The sequence below is a fragment of the Leptonychotes weddellii genome, chromosome 7, assembly GCF_054177405.1.
Source record: "Leptonychotes weddellii isolate Sample4059 chromosome 7, ASM5417740v2, whole genome shotgun sequence".
NCBI lineage: Eukaryota > Metazoa > Chordata > Mammalia > Carnivora > Phocidae > Leptonychotes > Leptonychotes weddellii.
In genome coordinates this window covers 39,048,806-39,066,868 of record NC_138375.1, presented here as the reverse complement: position 1 = coordinate 39,066,868, position 18,063 = coordinate 39,048,806, and the positions used below count along the sequence as shown (strand labels likewise).

Genomic DNA, 18,063 nt, shown 5'->3' with positions numbered 1-18,063 from the left:
TTTTTTTTTAAAGATTTTATTTATTTATTTGAGACAGAGAGAATGAGAGAGAGAGAGCACATGAGAGGGGGGAGGGTCAGAGGGAGAAGCAGGCTCCTTGCTGAGCAGGGAGCCCGATGCGGGACTCGATCCAGGGACTCCAGGATCATGACCTGAGCCGAAGGCAGTCGCTTAACCAACTGAGCCACCCAGGCGCCCCTGTCATCACCATTTTACAGATGAAGAAACTGGGACTCGTTAGTAATAGATCACATGTATTGAGCATTTGCTGTATTTTACCATTTCTCCTTGCGGCTGTGACCACATTTAATCCTTGTAACAAACCTGTGAGGTAGCTAGAGTTACTTCTATGCCTATTTTACAGATGAGGGAATTAAGACTCAAAGAGTTTGTTAACTTGTCCACAATCAGAGAGCCAATGCATACTGAAGCCAAGATTCTTCAGGCCCTTGCTCTCCTGGCAAAGGAGGGAGGGAGGATGACAGCCACCATATAATGCAAAGTGTGAATTTCCCACCCAGGCAAGATGGTGGGGTGAGGTAAGTCATGACAGCGATCTTCATTCAGAATGCTCAGAAGTGGGTGCCTGGGCGGCTCAGTCAGTTACGTGACCAACTCTTGATTTCTGCTCAGGCCACGGCAGGCTCTGCACTCAGCAGGAGTCTGCTTGACATTCTCTCTCCCCCCCTCTCTCTGCCCCTCCCCACCCCATTCTCTCTAAAATAAATAAATAAATCTTTTAAAAAAAAAATGTTCAGAAGTTTCCCCAGGAAAAGGAAGTTGATCTCTTCAGGGTGGCCCCAAGAGGGCAGAGCTAGCATCCCAAGACCTGACTTCTCTCTTAAAGGAAGAATTTTAATACAACAGCTGTCAAGGAGTGGTTTCAGTAAGAAGTGGATTCCTTTCCACCAGCATGTGGTTCTCCACGTTTAACCTGCTCACTGATCACCCAGGGAGCTTGTTTTTATAAAGCAGATACGCAAGACCTTTTCCCAGAGATTCTCAGTAAGTGTGAAGCAGGCCCCTGGGAGCCGAATTTATAAATAAATGCTCCTGGGTGAACCTGTCGCAGGTGATCTAGAACAACACTGGGAAATACTGAATAGGCCACACGTGGCAACCTTCTCATTCGAGAGGGGATTCCTTTATTATAGGGGAGGTTGGACTGGATGTTCCTAAGTTACCTTCAGAGCTGCTGAAACCAGAACCAGAAAGATAAAATGTTGAGCTGCTAGGAATGTGATAAGATGGGCTGAAAACTTCTGTGAGCTAACTACTCCAGTTGGAAAAAAAAAAAAAAAGCTGTATCACCATCTGGGGGGCTGCCTAAAAGTCTCTTATTTACACTCCACCCTAAAATCATAGAATGATTTTCTCATTTAATTCTGATACCTCCCACTTTACAGACCTGGAATCAGACTCAGAAAGGCTAGGGAATGCACAACACAGCCTACGCCCCACATTCAGCAATTCCCAGTGTGCTGCTTCTCGTAGGCTTGAATTGCCCAAGACTAAGATTATGCTTATCAATTACAAATGTTCCAAGTTTTCTTCCAGCAAGCAATTAGGAGGTTTAAGTTCTGGGCAGCTGTCACAGTGAAACAAAGTTCCCAGATACTTCGGTACTATGCTTCTCGAAGGACAGGGCACCGCATTAAAAACGCGCAATTCTTGGCTCTGACTTTTGCCCATAGCTATGGATCGACAATGGGACCGTGGATGTTTCGCACCCTGTGGTCTCTGTCCCAAGCCCAGCTAGGTCCCACACGGAAGCCTCACATGTGTGCATCTGATTAGCAAAACCTAAATCACGTCTGAATCTCTGACTGTAGTTCAGTTAGGAAAATGTGGTGTTCACATTCATTGTAGGTTTTCACTTTCTAGCCTCTGTTGCCCAGGAAGGCATATTAGGGGAAAAGAAAAGAAAAGCAAAAGTTGGGATGGATGCTGAGCAAACCAATCAGAATCTTATCACGTATATCTATCCCCCTTGACCATTCTTCCCAAACCCTCCTCCCTTACCTCTAGACTACAGTCCTATATCTGGAAAGAGGTGTCCCTTCTGTCTCTGCTTCCTCTCCTCTGACTCATTCCTTAACTCACACAGTATGATCGCATCCCCCCTCATATCACTTCTTAGCACATGACCTTTTCCACCTCCTTGCTTTGTCTCCCCCCACCCCAACCCATCCCCCTTCCACTCCTATGTAGCGTCTGCCAAGTTCTGCATTTAGCACCTCACTGCCTCAGTCTGTGTACTCTGCCTGGGTGGTCCTGTCCACTTGTGTGGCATATCTACCATATGCAGATAATCCCCCGAAGTGTAACTCCAGCCATAAAATTTTTCCCAAAGAACACACCCAGGTTTCCAGTTGCATCCTAAGTGTCCGCCTAAAGATCACAAGCACCTCAAACTCGACATCTCTAATACAAAATTCATCACTTACTTAGAAAATTTGTTCTTCCCTCTGCATCCTCTGTGTATGTAAACTGCGCAACTACCCACTTGCCAAAGATAGAACCCCGAAGTCGACTGGATTCTTCTCTTTCCCTTTCACAGTTCTTACATTCAAATGGTCTCTAAGGCCCATAAATTCAGTGGAATCCTTTTACCTGAGTTCCTGAGCTTAATAAGTGCTCTCTAAAGAAAGACCTCAGACATGTTCATTCTAGCACTTTATTGGAAATTGGCTGTATACATCAATGAAGTCAGACCAAAGTCAAAGCATCACTTCCACACAATATTCTGATATCTGTGCTATCTTTTTACATAACTTAATACATCCCAAGATACTCCTGATTTTGGTCAAGGAGCTTGAGTGGTCCAGAAATCTCTCTCTATAAATATAGATCATAGTATCTAAAATAACCATTGTTTTTGAGTTAGTTCCAAAAGTCCGGGAACATCTCTTAAAATCTGTAGCTTAGACTGGCTGCAGTGCTTGCTGGTGGGAGGGAATGAAGGGTTTACACTTCACACCATGGAGCTGGTTACAGCGGGTGCTGGGGCGGCGGGGACAGAGCTCCTCGAGTGTGGGGCACACAAGTGGGTGGGGGTTGGAAATCCTGAAAGCTGCCCAGGCCACTCAGCCACCCTGTGTTTTCCAACATTGCTTGAGTGTCAAAGTGAGGAGACTCCAATGTGGAAAGAAGCCCATCACCCCAGGTCCCTTGGCATTGCCAAGAAATGGCACAGCCTCCTCTAGATTGTTATAGGGGTAGACGTTCTGGCACAGAGAAGGTCCTGGGAAGTCCCACCCATCTCCCTCCCCCTGCCACGCTCAATTCCCTCCAAATTCCATAACTTGAGGGAGTGGCACCGCAAAGAAAATGTCTTTGAGCCAAAGTGCTGCTGGCCCCTTGGAATGAGGACAGGGTGCCTTTGCTTCGTTTGACCTGGGGGGCACCGGCAAAGGCTGCTCTGCCCCCAGCATCTTCCTCGCCCCCCTGAAGGCCATCGTCAGCGATCAGGTGCTTTGGTTCTTCGAAGCTTCTCAGCATTTAGCAATAGCACCTGTGTATCTGTGGTGGGCTTTACTGCTCACAATCACCAACAGCTTTAACCCCCACCAAGTCATTGGGTCTTGCAACCCTATGAGGTAGGAAGGGCAGGGATCATGATCCCCATTTAAAAGAGAAGGAACCTGGAACCCACAGAATTAGATCCCTTGCCTGAACTCACACAGCTGGCTGGTGGCAAAATCCAAACAGAACCCCAGTCTCCTCTCACGCGGCAGGCTCCCGAGGCCACACTCCAAAGCCCCTCCTGCTGCTTTTCCGAGAAGGAAGAGGTGGGGGGAGGGGACACCGTCCACATCACTCCCTCGCCCCTCTTAGGAGATCTGATCTCAGACGGCTCCACTGAGGACGGGATGAGTCCGCATGCGATAGAGAATGACCGCAGTGGCCGGACACAGCAACAGGGAGGTCATGATGACAATGGTGGCCAGGATGATGAGGACAATGACCCAGATATCCAGGATGTGCTTGGGGAGCGTGGCTTCCACCGGGACCTGGCTGACGGCGTCCATGCTGCTTCACTCTGTGACAGACAGGAAAGAGGAAGTCACTATCTTGCACCCTCTCCGGGAGTCAGAAGCTTGCGTCCCTTACCACCTCCGTGCTCTTCAGGTTACCTGACCGATACGAATAATGGGCTCACTTACCGAGGGCTTCCTACGGGCCAGGCCCCACGCTAGGCACTTTCTGTGTATTAACTTACTTAGCCCTCCCTTCAACCACCACCTCCATGAGGCGGTCAGCCTTTTGTATTTCTTGGACTTTATCTTCAGTTATTTCCATTTTACGATGAGGACCCTAAAGCCTTTACAGATGTAGTTAATTTGCCCAAGGAAGTGAAGCCAGATGCGTGGGACTCCAGAGCCTGCATGTTTAACTCTTAAACTATCACACTACCATTCTGGCCCCTCATCTGTTAATTTGTCTTTGGTCCTGTGCCCCTTCTCCCATTCTCCTGGTAATAAAACCTGCTCTTTTCTGTGGAGAACCTACCTATTCTGTGTGGTTTAGTGAAGGCGCTCACCTGAGCACAAGGGTAGATATGTGCTCTAGGCTTGGCCATCACTAATCATAGCCTCAATTCAGGGCTGGGCAAGTGACCCTGGCCGAGGCAGCCCAAGTCCTCCCAGGGCATTGGTTAAGATGATTCTTTCGGGGCGCCTGGGTGGCTCAGTTGGTTAAGCGACTGCCTTCGGCTCAGGTCATGATCCTGGAGTCCCGGGATCGAGTCCCGCATCGGGCTCCCTGCTCAGCGGGGAGTCTGCTTCTCCCTCTGACCCTCCCCACTCTCGTGTGCTCTCTCTCTCATTCTCTCTCTGTCAAATAAATAAATAAAATCTTAAAAAAAAAAAAAAAGATGATTCTTTCTGCTGGGGACTGCTCAACCAAAAGGATGTGAGTCTGGAAAGGACGGGCAGGGTGCTGTCTCACCCACGTGTGGATAGCCCATCTTAGAGACGGAAGGAGAAATGGAGGCTTCAGGACCCGAACCCCATGCAGTCTGACGCCACCGGCAATCCTGGACACCCCAGACACAGAAGCGAATCATTCCCTGCCTTTAAGCCGGAGTCAGCGTGGCTTCTCCCACTTAACACCTAAGAGTTCTGATGGATAAGAGGTAAACCGGTTGTTGCCAAACTTTTTCAATTCACAGCACCCTTAGTGTTTTAGTAATTTTTTTACAGCTCTGCAGGCCCAGAGGAATACCTAGCAGTTCCATTTATTATGGAGTTAGCTTCAAACAAGTCAGTAAGCATTTATGTCCTAACAGAGTAGTAGCTGCTTGAAAAAAAATCATACAAATTGAAAAAAGAAAATATTTTTATTTCATTCTTCACCAGTTACTTACTAATGGGACGTGGGCAGTGGGCAGACACTGCACCACTTTGCAGACTCTGGGGTCAGATCGGACAATGCCACGCCCACTGCCCACTGCACGTTCATTTGTGCGCACCACCTGCTGCATCCTGGCAGCCACCAAAAACTCAGCTTCACGAAACAGAGCATCGCCAAAGGGAATGCAGTACGGTTCACGTTAAACTGTAAACTTTCTCGAGCTAGTCGTTTGCACAGTGGCTGAGGGATGTCAAAAATGTTACAGATCCTGCGGCCCCCATACACTTTTCCAATGAGTTCAATGTGGCTCCCAGGGCTCAGTGTACAACTTGGGAACGAACCACAGACCTAACCCATTCCCTGCCCAGAGGGCACAAGGCTGGAACAAACACTCTGCTGTGGTTCCTTCTAGATCTGAGATCTGAGATCTGTATTTCTGTGATTCTAGGTCCCAGACAAAATTTCCAATTCTAGTCCAATGCCCTGCTTTGTCCTAATCAATACCTTTTCCTTTCTAATGCCTTTGGCTCCATGCCCACTGCTGCCCCGCTAAGTAAGCTGCTGACGGCCATATCCAAGGCAAAGCCTCCAAGATATACACACAGGGATGTTCATTTCTGCATTGTTTGTTACAGCAACCAATGCAACAAGTGTCCATAATAGTAATATAGCGTATATCCATATATTGGTACACCATTCACTCATTTAACAAATATTTAGTGCTTGCTATTCACCAAGTATTGTTCCAAGTGTGTTACAAATATTAACGTATTTAATAGTTACTAAAAAGAATGATGATCTACAGTGAGTTCTGAACATTCTAAGTGGGGGGAAAAGTACAGTACAGAATAATGTGCATAGGATTATTCGTCTGGCTCAGATTTTGTAGAATTAAGTAGACAGATGGGGGACGATACATAAATGTAAAATCATTTATGAGCAGAATCCAAAGAGTTAAATAGTGATTACCTGGGGGCCAGACTAGGAGTGGGAGAAGCTTTTGCTTCTCATTCTTCATGTTTTCACGCTGTTTGAATTTTCTAAACATGAGCATGTCTTACATTTAATTTTCTTAAGTCCACTGGATTGAGGGGAAAATGGTCCAATAAAATTCAAGTACGAGCCTAGATCAAGTGGTCACCAAATGCCCTATACTGTGTCAAGTGAGAACCATCTTAGGACAGTATTAAAAAACACTAATTTCTGGGTCCCATTATAGACTTACTGAATTAGACTCAAGAAGGGACAGGAGGAGGCCGTTTTTCCCAATACGCAGCCAGCTTTGGGAACCCCCGGACCCACGGATCTCTAAGGCTGCTACGACTCTCTCCAGCACTGTGATTTGGCAACTGATTCCCAGGTGCTCTGCAGCCAGTGTGGTCAGACCTAGGCAAGGCCCAGGATGAAGGAGAAGCCTCTGGCAAGGCTCCCGAGGAGACCAGGATTATCAGGCTAGGGCCTGCCGAAGAGGGAGAGGCCGAGGAGGCTGGCCCTGCCTCAGCCCTGGAAATGTGATCACTTACTCCCAAGTCCAAGGCTCAGAAGCATGAGTCACAGGAGCCGTGCACTGTTAAGGAAGGACAGAGGAGGCAGAAATCATTCTTTGTGGTCTCCTGATTACATCAACAGCTAGCTTGCCCTGGGCCAAAAGAACCCCACGAAAGCCCTTTCTGGTAAATCCATTAGCATCAAAGAGTTTCCGCGACTCCAAATGCCAGGAATAATTTCCCTGGCTGACTTTCATATGGAAAACCTGTCATTTACAGGAACTCAGGCTTCAGGGCTCATTCACCATCACGAATCACAGAAGCTACACCAGCTTTATTTCACAGATGGCAGAACGGAGGTCCGGAGGTCTTTCCCCACCTTCAACCCCACCTTCAACCCCACCTTCTTCCAGAATAATCATTCAAAGACATAAATCCAATCAAGTCGCTGCCTAAACAACACAAAACAGAATAGAACAAGTAGATGAATAAATGAAACTTCTTCTGTGTACTGCAATGCACTCTAGATTGTACTCTTTTGCACATGGCGTTACTTAAAACCCTGATCAAAAAAACAGATAAACACAGAGCTGCTCTAGAATGCCAGGGAGGAGGCAAAGGAGGGGTCTGGGAGTCCCAGCCAGCGAGGCTGGATAAATACCCTTAGAGGCCCTAAGCACTAGAGATTAGGATGCTCACCCCCTTCCCACATACAATTCAAACTAAAAGCAATACTAAACCGTAACACATAAAACTAATTTTCCCAGGTGTTATTTTGGTGTCCCTGCTTAGCACAGCCTGTTCGCTTGGTATAGTACAGCTGTTCAGCTTCCCCTGAACCCCCTGGACTCCTCAAAACACAGTCTGAAAACCACAGGTTATGATGTCCTCCAAGGGCCCTCTCAGCGCCACTACTGTTCCAGAGGGCTCTAAGGCTGGCCATGAACGTGACCAGGTGTCCGAACACACAGGGAGCTCTCGCTCCTTGTTTCAACCTTCTCAGTCTTCAAACGTGTCCCCTCCGACGGGCTGTTCCTTCCCCTGGAACACCTCTCCCCACCGTGAAAGAAAAGTTGTGTCCCCAAAATAAGAACTCCGTAAAGCATATGTTCGGCATCTTCAATGGCACGCTGGAAAGTTTTCCTTGAGAAAAAGCAGGACTCGGGCTTCTGCCAGCTGACTTGTGTTTGACCTCTATCTGGCATCCGGGTGCATGGTTTCTTGCGAGTACACAAAACCCTGTTTCTTGGCACATCTAATTAATCAATCACACAGATCATTTGCTTTGCAGATAACACTGCTTGTTATTTCTGATTAATGGGTCATGTCAGACTGTGGCCCAAACCATTCATATCACAGATTTAACCTTATCACAGATAAAAATGGGATTTTTTTATGACCATGGGAGGTAAAACAGCAGTCAGGCCTAAACTCCTGTCAATTTAAACTGGCATACTTTATCTCCTGATGACCTCACTAAATGAATAAATAAACGCCGACATATGTTCTATATAAGTTTGTCTAAGAAGCTGCGTTAACACCACTCTGAGCTGACAAGCAAAAAAGCCATGGTATCACCAGCCACTGACGCCGTGGGCCCTACACCACCTGCCCTGCGAGAGGCCAGTTTTCATAAGCAACTGAAAACCTTTTTGGGGGGGAAAAAAAAAATCATTGTTCCAACCAATTCTATCATATGGCCAATTTTCTAGTGCCAACAAAAAAATATCTAAATTTCAGAAATTAAAATTTCCTGCAAGTCAGTAGTTTTAGAATAATTGAATCCAAGGTGACTAATCCGTGCTATCTATCCGCCTTTCAATCATGAGAATCACTCCCTAGCAAGCAGCTCTCACCCTCCGACAAAGTAATATTGGTTCTGGTTGAGCACCATCAGGACAAGTAACTCTGTCCAGGATATTCGTTCATTCATTCATTCATTCATTCATTCAGTACTTGCTATATACAAGATACTCCCTTAGGAATTACTGTTATTTACTCAGAAGATATAACTCACTTCCAAGAAGCACAGAGAAGTTAAGTACCCCTCCTCTTATTTCCTCAAAAACAGGATCACACAAGCCAGCATTTAACAAATACCAAGTGCAAAGTACTGTGCGAGGCCTCGTCCCACACATTAACTTACTTAACCTTCACAATAATCCTGGGTTGGATATATTATTTTACAGATGTGGAAATGAAAGCCAAGGGAGGTTAACCGGCTGGTGATTATAAAGCGAAGTAACTGACATTCAAACTCAGGTCTCCTGACCCTATGTTCATCTCCAAAGCCTCCACACAGACCCAGGAGTAAGATCATGGAATATGCCAGATCCATAGCTCTGTCCTAAGTCCAGGTCAGACTCATTGCTTTTGGCCAAAGGCACTCTGGATTTAGAGAATTAAGAAAAGGTATGCAGTCGGGCGCCTGGGTGGCTCAGTTGGTTAAGCGACTGCCTTCGGCTCAGGTCATGGTCCTGGAGTCCCGGGATCGAGTCCCGCATTGGGCTCCCTGCTCGGCGGGGAGCCTGCTTCTCCCTCTGACCCTCCCCCCTCTCATGTACTCTCTCTCATTCTCGCTCTCTCAAATAAATAAATAAATCTTAAAAAAAAAAAAAAAAAAAGATATGCAGTCTATAACTAGAGATACCAAAAGATAAAATGATTTTTAATTTTTCTGAACCTAATTTCAGAATTATAAGGAGAAATAGATGAAGCCACAGTTACAGTGGGGCAGTTCAACACAATTCTCTTAAATACCGATAGAACAAAAAGTGTTTTAAAATCAGCTAAGGACATAGAAGATTTTTTAAATTAATAGTTTTCTATAATGTATGATTTCAAATAGAAAGGAGCAAAACTAATTATAAAAAGTTAACATTTAAATTATTTCCTCTGGGAATAATTTTTATATATTAATATATATATTAAATTTAATATTTAATATATAATGGGAATATATATTATGCTATATTTTATATATATATAAAATTCTCAATTATGTAGTAATATATATTCGTTTAATGGTATTGGAAAAAAATAACTTTGAGGATAATTACATGAGAATAAAGGGAAGCACAATATACCACATTTAAAAAACAAGTTCAAAACAGAATAGTTTTAGTGTAAGAACAAATGGTTTTTAGAACTGACTTCAAATGTTAAGTCATTTGACCTAACTCACAAAACAGAAAGTTGGCTCTAGTATGCTCCCGTCAGAACTGTAAAGAGGATATTTCTATAAAGCAATTGTGGTAAGTAGAACTCTAAGATGACCCCCATAATCTCTGTTCCCTGGTGCTACCCCTGGGATTAGGTTAGGTCACATAACAAATGTGAAGGGATTTTGCAGATGTAGTTAAGGTTCCAGATCCCCTGACTTTAAAGTAAACAAAAAGAGCATCCTGGGTGGGCCTGACCTAATCAGGTGAAAGTTCTTTAAAAGAGGGCTAAAGCTTTCCCTGAGGTCAAAGACACGGCTCTGCTGGCCTTGAGTTGCAAGAAACAAATCTGCCAACAACCTGAATGAGCTTGCAGGCAGAGTCTTTCCTAATTGATCCTCCAGATGCAAATGCAACTTGGCTGATACCTTGACTGAAGTTTTTTAAGGACCCAACGAGGTTGTGTTTGAACCCAGGGAAACTGTGAGATCAGTGAATGTATTTTTAAGCCACCAAATCTGTGCTAATTTGTTATGGCAGCAACAGAAAACTAAATCAGCAATACTATTTCGTCCTGGGTTTGTTCCGTGGAGAAGAAATCCCTACAAAGTAATGGCATTCTAGACATCTACATAGAATTTAGACACTATCTAGCTTAAGCCACACAGCCTCCTTCCCATTTTACAGGTGAAGGAAATGACTTGCCCAAGGTCACACAGCAGGTTAAGGGCAGGACTGAGGGGAGAACTCGGGCCTCCTGATCTGCGCGCTCTTTTCAAATGCCATCGCTCTCCTGTTTGAGATGGGAGCCGGGAGAAAGTAAGGAGTCCGGCTGGAGAAGGCAGCGGGAGGGACAGGCTTCTTGATTCTACCTCTTTACTGTGTAAAAGCCATAGGGGCCTTGAGGCCCAGAGCCCGAGGCCACATCACAGTAGATGGGACAGGTGAGGTGGTTTTCCAGGGCCACACACACACCCCTCAACCAAAAATGAGTCCCGTCAGAATCACTGGAGAATGCAGTTCCATCCCTTTGGCTCAAGGCCCGAATGCAAATGAATCTAGAGAAGAAGGTAGCGGTGAAGACTGTAACTTAGCATCCCTCACCGTGAGACCGACAGGGAAGAGGAAGAGACACTGGCATCTGACTGGTCGTGGGGGACCCCACAAGGTGGGGCAAAGCGCCATGCGTCTGGGATGAAGGACTGGACCCCGTGCCTGGCTTCCGGCTCTGCCGAGGCCCGGACTTCAGCCAGCACAGCGCCTTCTCCTCACAGAACGCGCCCCCTCTCTACTCAGGGGCAGGGGCACTGAATACACGTTTCTTAACTCACCCGCTCCCCCCCGACCCCCTCCCACCCCCCCACCCCCGGAGCTCCTGGATGCTGGTTGGGCGAGGGGGGTACATGGGAACGGAGGGAATCCTTGGAAACAGCGGGGAAGTCTCCCCTCTACACTCCCCTCTACAGCGTTAAGAGCGAGCCCCAGCTCAGAGGCCAGCTGGCTTGGGTTTCAGTGTGGCTCCAGCACTTTCTAGCTGACCTATCTTGGGTAAGTTATCAAACTTCCTAATGCTTCCATTTATTCAGCTGAAAACAAAAACAAAAATGGGCAAATAATAGCATCTGCCCTGTAGGGTGAGTAGAATTCCATGGGAGGATCACACATAGTACAGGGCAGTATTCTGACACATGATGGGCACCCCACAAACGTCCATTCCATGATCAGTAATTCCTGGCTGCAGGGATCACGCACCTGAGCAAATAGCCTCCCCTCCCCGCCCCGACAACCCAGTTAGAATTTGTTAGTATCCCTGCCTTGGCACATGTCTTCACTTTATCAACAAAGATGATAGAGGCTTAATCCAAATTAATGAATTTTTTTTTAATCAACCAATGACATGGTTGATTAACCTGACGGATTCCTCCAGGCTGAGGATGAAACACGGATGGCGCTGTGATTCCCACTGGGCATCGAGGAGTGGGGGTAGAGATGGAGATGTTTGCCCCTAAGAAGCTCACCCTCTTCTGCAGGAAAAAGACATCACGTAGAACTGCCAGTTGCAATACAAGGCAGGGCACTCCTACACTGAAGGTGCAAACCACATGCTCTTGGAGAAGAGGAAGTGGAAAGAGAAAGAGAAAGAGCGCAGGTAAGACAATCTTGATCTGAATCCTGCTTTCCATCCTTATCAACGGTGTGACTTGGGGCAAGTTACTTAAAATCTCTAAACCTCAGTCTTCTCATCTTTACAATAAGGACACTAAGAGCATTATATTGCACCCTACTTTTGTGAGGATAAAGCGAGACAATAGGTACATAGTCCTGCAACATAACAGATGCTCAAAACAATATTCGTCTTCATTCCTTTGTTCTTGTCTAAGTAAAACACAACACTTTAAAAAGACGGGGGACTTTGATGTAGGCTTTGAAGAGAAGTAGGTGTTCAAAAGGAAAAAAATAAAGGGAGAGGCAGGATGAGTAGAACAGATACATCAACAAAGCCCCGCGCTGGTAAGATATAGCGCGTGCCGGGGCATCTGCAGTCCTTGCGGCTCTGGCAAGAGGCTTACCCTTTCTACGCTTCCGTTTCATCTGTCAAATGGAAACAGGACTACTTCACTGGGATGCCGTGGGATCTGAATGAGCTAATGTACACACTTACTTTGGACCATGCCTGGTGCACAGTAAGGACTTCATCCATGTTAAACTGAGCTGGCGGACACAGCCCAGCTCCTAAATTCAGAGCGTTCAGAGCCCCACCACTATTTGGGGTGCCATGACCGCTCCGAGGCTGATCTAGGAAAGCGCAGGGATAGTTTCATCCACACGGAGAGCCTTTGAGAGTCTGTCCTGGCTTTGATCTTCCACAGGAAAAGCACACCCTGCACTTCTGAGCTGCAGCTAGCAGTTGACTTTTGAGGGATTACCCGTGGTTATCCAACCGGTTTGACCACCAAGGAGCTCACTGAGGAAGAAGGCAATAAAAGAAATGACTTCCTGCTGGCTGGCAAGCTTAATTATCCCCATGTGGGAGAGAAAGCAGACCGAGGCAGGTGGCTTCCTGCAGGTGTGGCCTGGCACGGAGGCCGGAGAGGGGGCAGTGAGCCCAGCTCTGAGTCACCGGCGCAGGGGCCATCTCTTCGGGCATTCTGCCAAATGGGGAGAATGAGGCTGACCGTTCCCACCCAGGGAGCAGACTCAGGGGCTTACCAGCATCACTCCGCTGATAGGACCCCTTCCGAAGGCTCTACCCTCAGAAGGAGCTGGTGCAATCACCCGAGAAGAATGGAGCATCGAGGCCAGACAGAGAAAGCAAGTCAAGTTCCGAGAAGAGGCCCCACTGGCCCCTTACTAGCCTGGGGTAACTAATGTCCTGATCAGACTTTTGTGCTTGCTGTTCCCTCTTCTTAGAATGCTCTTCCCCGCAGATCTTGCTTTTCAACAACCACTGTCTCAGTGTCCAGGACCTCAACTTAAATGTCACCTCTTTGGAAAAGCCTTTTTCTAGAATCACCTTGTTAAATCACTACCCTCGTCCAGCCGCCATTCTCTATCTCAGACCCTGTTTTAAAGTCTTCAGCCACTTTTCACAATTTAAAATTAGCTTGTTTGTTTGCGTGTGTATGTGGTTTTTTTTGGCCACCTTTGCCCACTCAAATGCAAGCACAAGGAGAGCAGAAGGCTTGCCTCCCGTTCCCAGCCATACCCTCGGCACAGCTCTCGGGCCCTGGCACACAGGACGGGCCCAATAAACCCAAGATGGGTGAGGGAATGAACACAGACAGATGGGAGGACTTCAGATCTGAGCTTAGTTGGAACTTAGCTGTCCGGAAAGGATCCTCGCCCCATGATCTTAAAAGTCAGAATCCCATCTCTAAAACAAAATGCATCCTCTGACTCGATCATTTTCTGGGCTCTCTATACATTCAGGAAGGATTATGAGGGCCTCCTCCTTTCCCAGACTAGCCTGTACATACCAGGCAGAGAGAGGGGCACTGACCTTTCAGAATAACCTTCTCTAGGATTCCCTGGGCTCCAGAGCTGGGCACTGAGGTGAGCATAGGGGTGGGGGAGTTGCTGTCCCCAGCAGGAACATTTCCTTCTCTGTTCTCAGAACGGAGAGCCGATAAAAAGGGAAGGGATTTCCCAGGCCTACTGCGGGTGAGACCATCCGCACCTCACATTCACCCTCAGAGACAGTTCTCTTCCCCTTCTGTCACAGGCTCAAGCATTTACCAAGCCAAGCCATCTCACTAGGGACCCCTGTTCCAAAGACGGGGGCCAGAGGAAGGGACGGGCAGGACTTACAACTATCAAAAATGTGAAATGAATCAAATCAGAGGACTTTGTCCAATCACCCGAGGTCCCCGAGGAGGGCTCTGTTCTCATTTTACCCCAGTTGGCTTCCGTCTCCATCAAAATTCTTAACAGTCTAAAGACGTGTTCCCTGCCTGAGTTTCTGTCTGCTATTCTGCGGCTGGAAAAATGGAAAAACACCAGGATATTTCAAAGAGATCAGAAAACAGCCAGAACTATTCAAGACTACACGTACCCATCAGACCCAGCCAATCACAGAGTCTTAGAAACCAACAGGGAGCCAGCAGAGAAGCCCTGGCCAAATCCACAGCATCCTGCTTAAGCCTCTACCATCCATCACGGTTATTTGCCAGTGACTAAGAGCCTGCCGTGTGCTGGGCCCACAAAGGAGATTCTCCATGGTGGTGGGATGGTGGGGTGGGGGGACGGTTAGTGATAGAGCTGCAAGGGCACCAGAGTGGTGTGAATCCCCTGCCAAGCTATGTGATCGGGAACAAGTCAATCTCCAAAAATGCATACAGCAGACAGAACAGCAGACCCTCAAAGATGTCCATGGTCCTGGTCTCCGGAACCGTGACTATGAAAAAAGAAGCATGACTCAGAGGGCAGAGTCATGAAAACAGAGGCGAAGAGTCAGCAGATGTGATTTAAAGACTTTGAGATCAGATTATCTTGGATGACCAAGTGGGTCCAGTCTAATCACATGAGTCCTTAAAAGTGAAGAGGAAGGCAGGAGGGTCAGAGAAATATGGCATGAGAAGCACCTGACTCACCATTGCTTGCTTTGAAGACGGAGGAAGCCGGCTACGAGCCAAGGACTGCAGAGGCCTGCAGAAGCAGGGAATGGCCCCCAGCTGACAGCCAGAGAGGAAACGGTGACCTTGGTCCTATAGCCATAGGAACTGAATTCTGCCAACAACTCAAATTAGCAGGGAACAAATCCTCCCCTAAAGACTCCAGAAAGAAACTCAGCTTACTGATGCCTTTTCTTCTAGAAAGACCCATACCAGACTTCTGACCTGTAGAACGGTAATACGGTAAATTTGATTTTTTTGAAGCCACTAAATTGGTGGTAATTTGTTACAGCATTAGAAAATGACCACACTGTGTGATCCTGAGTAAGTCCCTCCTTCAAACTGGGCCTCCTTCTCCTGTCAGTCAATTGGAAAGGGTGGTCAAGGTGATCTCCAAGTCTCACTCTGCTCCCCTGACACCCTACCTCCCCTAGAGCCCTGCCCCAGGTCCAGGATGGTCTTGGGTTGAAGGCCATTAAAGAAAAAAACAGAAAGGAGCAAGGGGTGGAGAAGATGAATCTTTAAAAAGCCCCAAGGTGTTTCTTAAAATGCTACCCAGGATGCTCAAAAAAAAAAAAAAAAAAAAAGTCTCCCGTTTTGCCATTTGTTACTTCCTAGACCATCCCCCAGAGGAATGAAGTGGAAAATCTGGGAGAGCAAGAAAAAAAGCTTCCCGATCAATTGGTAGAAGCTGTCCAGAGCACTGAGTTAAGGATTCCCTAGCCTTGCAGAGCTTGCAAGTTGCAAAGTCCTGATTGTCAGGGATTAGGACTCTGGTGACACGTACGCCACAAATAGGTCACCAGTACTTGAAACTGATTTGGGGAGTTTAGTTTTCTGTTTTCCTTCTCCCTCCTCCATTTCATTCTCTCTGATCCTATGTAGTTGGTCACCAGCAATTCGCATGTCCAATCAGCCAGAGTCCAAATCAATAAAATAAGGAAACTAGAGCTACACACCACGGAGCAATGTAAAGTACACAGTAGAGTTGTGGAATCTGGTTTGCTGTTGTCCACCATGCTAGCCAGGGATAGTTCTGGCCTGTTCCCCTTCCTGGCTACCTCTGAGCTTTTCTCTTGGATGTACACCATTCTGTTTCCCTAGTGAGGCAGAAAGATACTAGGGTCCCTAGTGATTTACTAGTCCAGTGGCTGTCAAATTCTTACTTACTGTGCCCTAGGTGACCCTGCAAGTAACTGACAGAAATAAGATCTAATAACCCAGATCCCCATAATTCCAGTGCGGTTCAGAGCTCAGGCCCTGAAACCAAACTGCCTGGATGCAAACTGCAGCTCCCTGTGATCACGGGTGAGTTCCCCACTCTCTTTGGACCTCAGTCTCCTCAACTATAAAATGGACAGAATGGTGGTCCCTACCTCATAGGACTGTGGTAAAGACTAAATAAATTAACACTTGTAAAATGCTTAGAATAATGCCTGGCTCATAGTCAGCACTCAGTAAATGTCAAGTATGGTTTGGTTTTTTTTGTTTTGTTTTGTTTTTTGGTAGGCTCAACATGGGGCTTGAACTCATGACCCTGATATCAAGGCCCGAGCTGAGATCAAGAGTCGGAGGCTGAGCCGACTGAGCCACCCAGGCGCCCCTCAAGTATGATCCTTATTACATCATTTGGCTTGTCTGGCCCACCGGGGCAGGTGTCCACAGGCTGTGGTAATACCAGCATTTACTCCCATAAACTGTGAGTGTGAGCACACGTGTCTACCTTTGATTCCACTGCCAACAGCAGTAGTGAGGCCAATCAAGATAAAGATTCTCTTTCCTTGGCGACATTTCCTTTATTTGTAGATTTTAAACCACAGTGAAGAAACAGAAGCACTTTTTTTTTAAAACAAGGATCAGCATACAGCTAGGGAAGCACCTGAAACTGAGACTGCCACTTACCCCGTTGGCCTGTCACACCCGGGCCCCCTATGTGACCCAACCACATGAGGCCCCCAAGGTCTCTAATTTGGTGTATGTCTCAAACACCTCACCCCAGCTCTGCGATTCTTAGGCTATGCCAGAGACCATGCCAGAGACCGGGAATCCCCAGACCTGTCATGCAGGGGAGCCCACGGTTCTGACGCCCTGAGGGGTCACTGTTTAGAACATCTCCAGATGGAGCATGACTTGTGACCTCCAGGGCATGACTCATACCCCGGGAGGGCTGGAAATGGGAGGTCCCTGGTGCAGTGGAGAAGTGCTTGTCCTCAGCTGTTCCGGTCCTTGCTGCAGAAGTACAGATGTCCTGAGGCTCGGCTGGGCTCACAGGACTGCTGGCTGCCCTACAGAACCCAAAGGGCACATCCCGCTCAACCGGAGGTGCCCGTCTGTTCCATCCCCACTTCACTTTAGGGATGTGGAGCGCGAGGTCAAGATGGGGAAAATGCCTCATCAAGGTAACTCTGAGTGTCTCCTGACTTCCAGAGAATTGTCCTTCCCACCCCGACCCCTACCCCAACCCCCATTCAGGCATTTGCAAGCCTTCCTATTTCCCCACCGGAGTGGTACCACAGGTACTCAAGGAATCTTTGAGACTTCAATGTCTGAGCAGCTTTCACTACCGGGGCCTAGAGCTCTGAGGAATCTATAGAGGAAGGGGAGACTCCTGAGCGCACCCCCGCCCCACCCCGTGCCAACAGGCCCAAGGCCAGTCAGGAAGAAAGGGTGGAGCTGTAGGAACAGGAGTCCAGCCTGGCCACTCAAAATAACAACCTCCCACAGGTGTGCAGGTTTTTACGGCCTACACCTCCCCTTCTTCCACGCGTGAACAGTACTGAGCACCTACTTGCCAGGCCCTGGGCCAAGGGCTGAGGAGGCCTCGGAGATGAGGCTTGGAGACAGTCTCTACCCTCAAGGAATTTGTGGAGGGGTAGGGAGAGCAGGGGTGCAACGACTGGAACAACCAAGTCCGAAGTAAAGAGGTGGGAGGAGGAGGAGGGGGCGGAG

The 18,063-nt window shown here is 47.4% G+C and overlaps 2 protein-coding genes across 3 annotated transcripts in view; both read right to left on the bottom strand.

Moving 5' to 3' along the window:
* MYOZ3 (myozenin 3) overlaps positions 1 to 18,063 on the bottom strand; it is a 381,468-nt gene that overhangs the window by 270,085 nt on the left and 93,320 nt on the right. The window lies entirely within an intron of this gene.
* The window catches only part of SMIM3 (small integral membrane protein 3), a 16,924-nt gene continuing 1,524 nt past the window's right edge, over positions 2,664 to 18,063 (bottom strand). For both annotated transcript variants that reach the window (XM_031036722.2, XM_031036721.2), the window contains exon 2: positions 2,664 to 4,042. In XM_031036722.2, the coding sequence (XP_030892582.1) occupies positions 3,849 to 4,031 (183 nt within the window). In that variant the 5' untranslated portion in view covers positions 4,032 to 4,042 and the 3' untranslated portion in view covers positions 2,664 to 3,848. The remainder of the gene's footprint in view (positions 4,043 to 18,063) is intronic.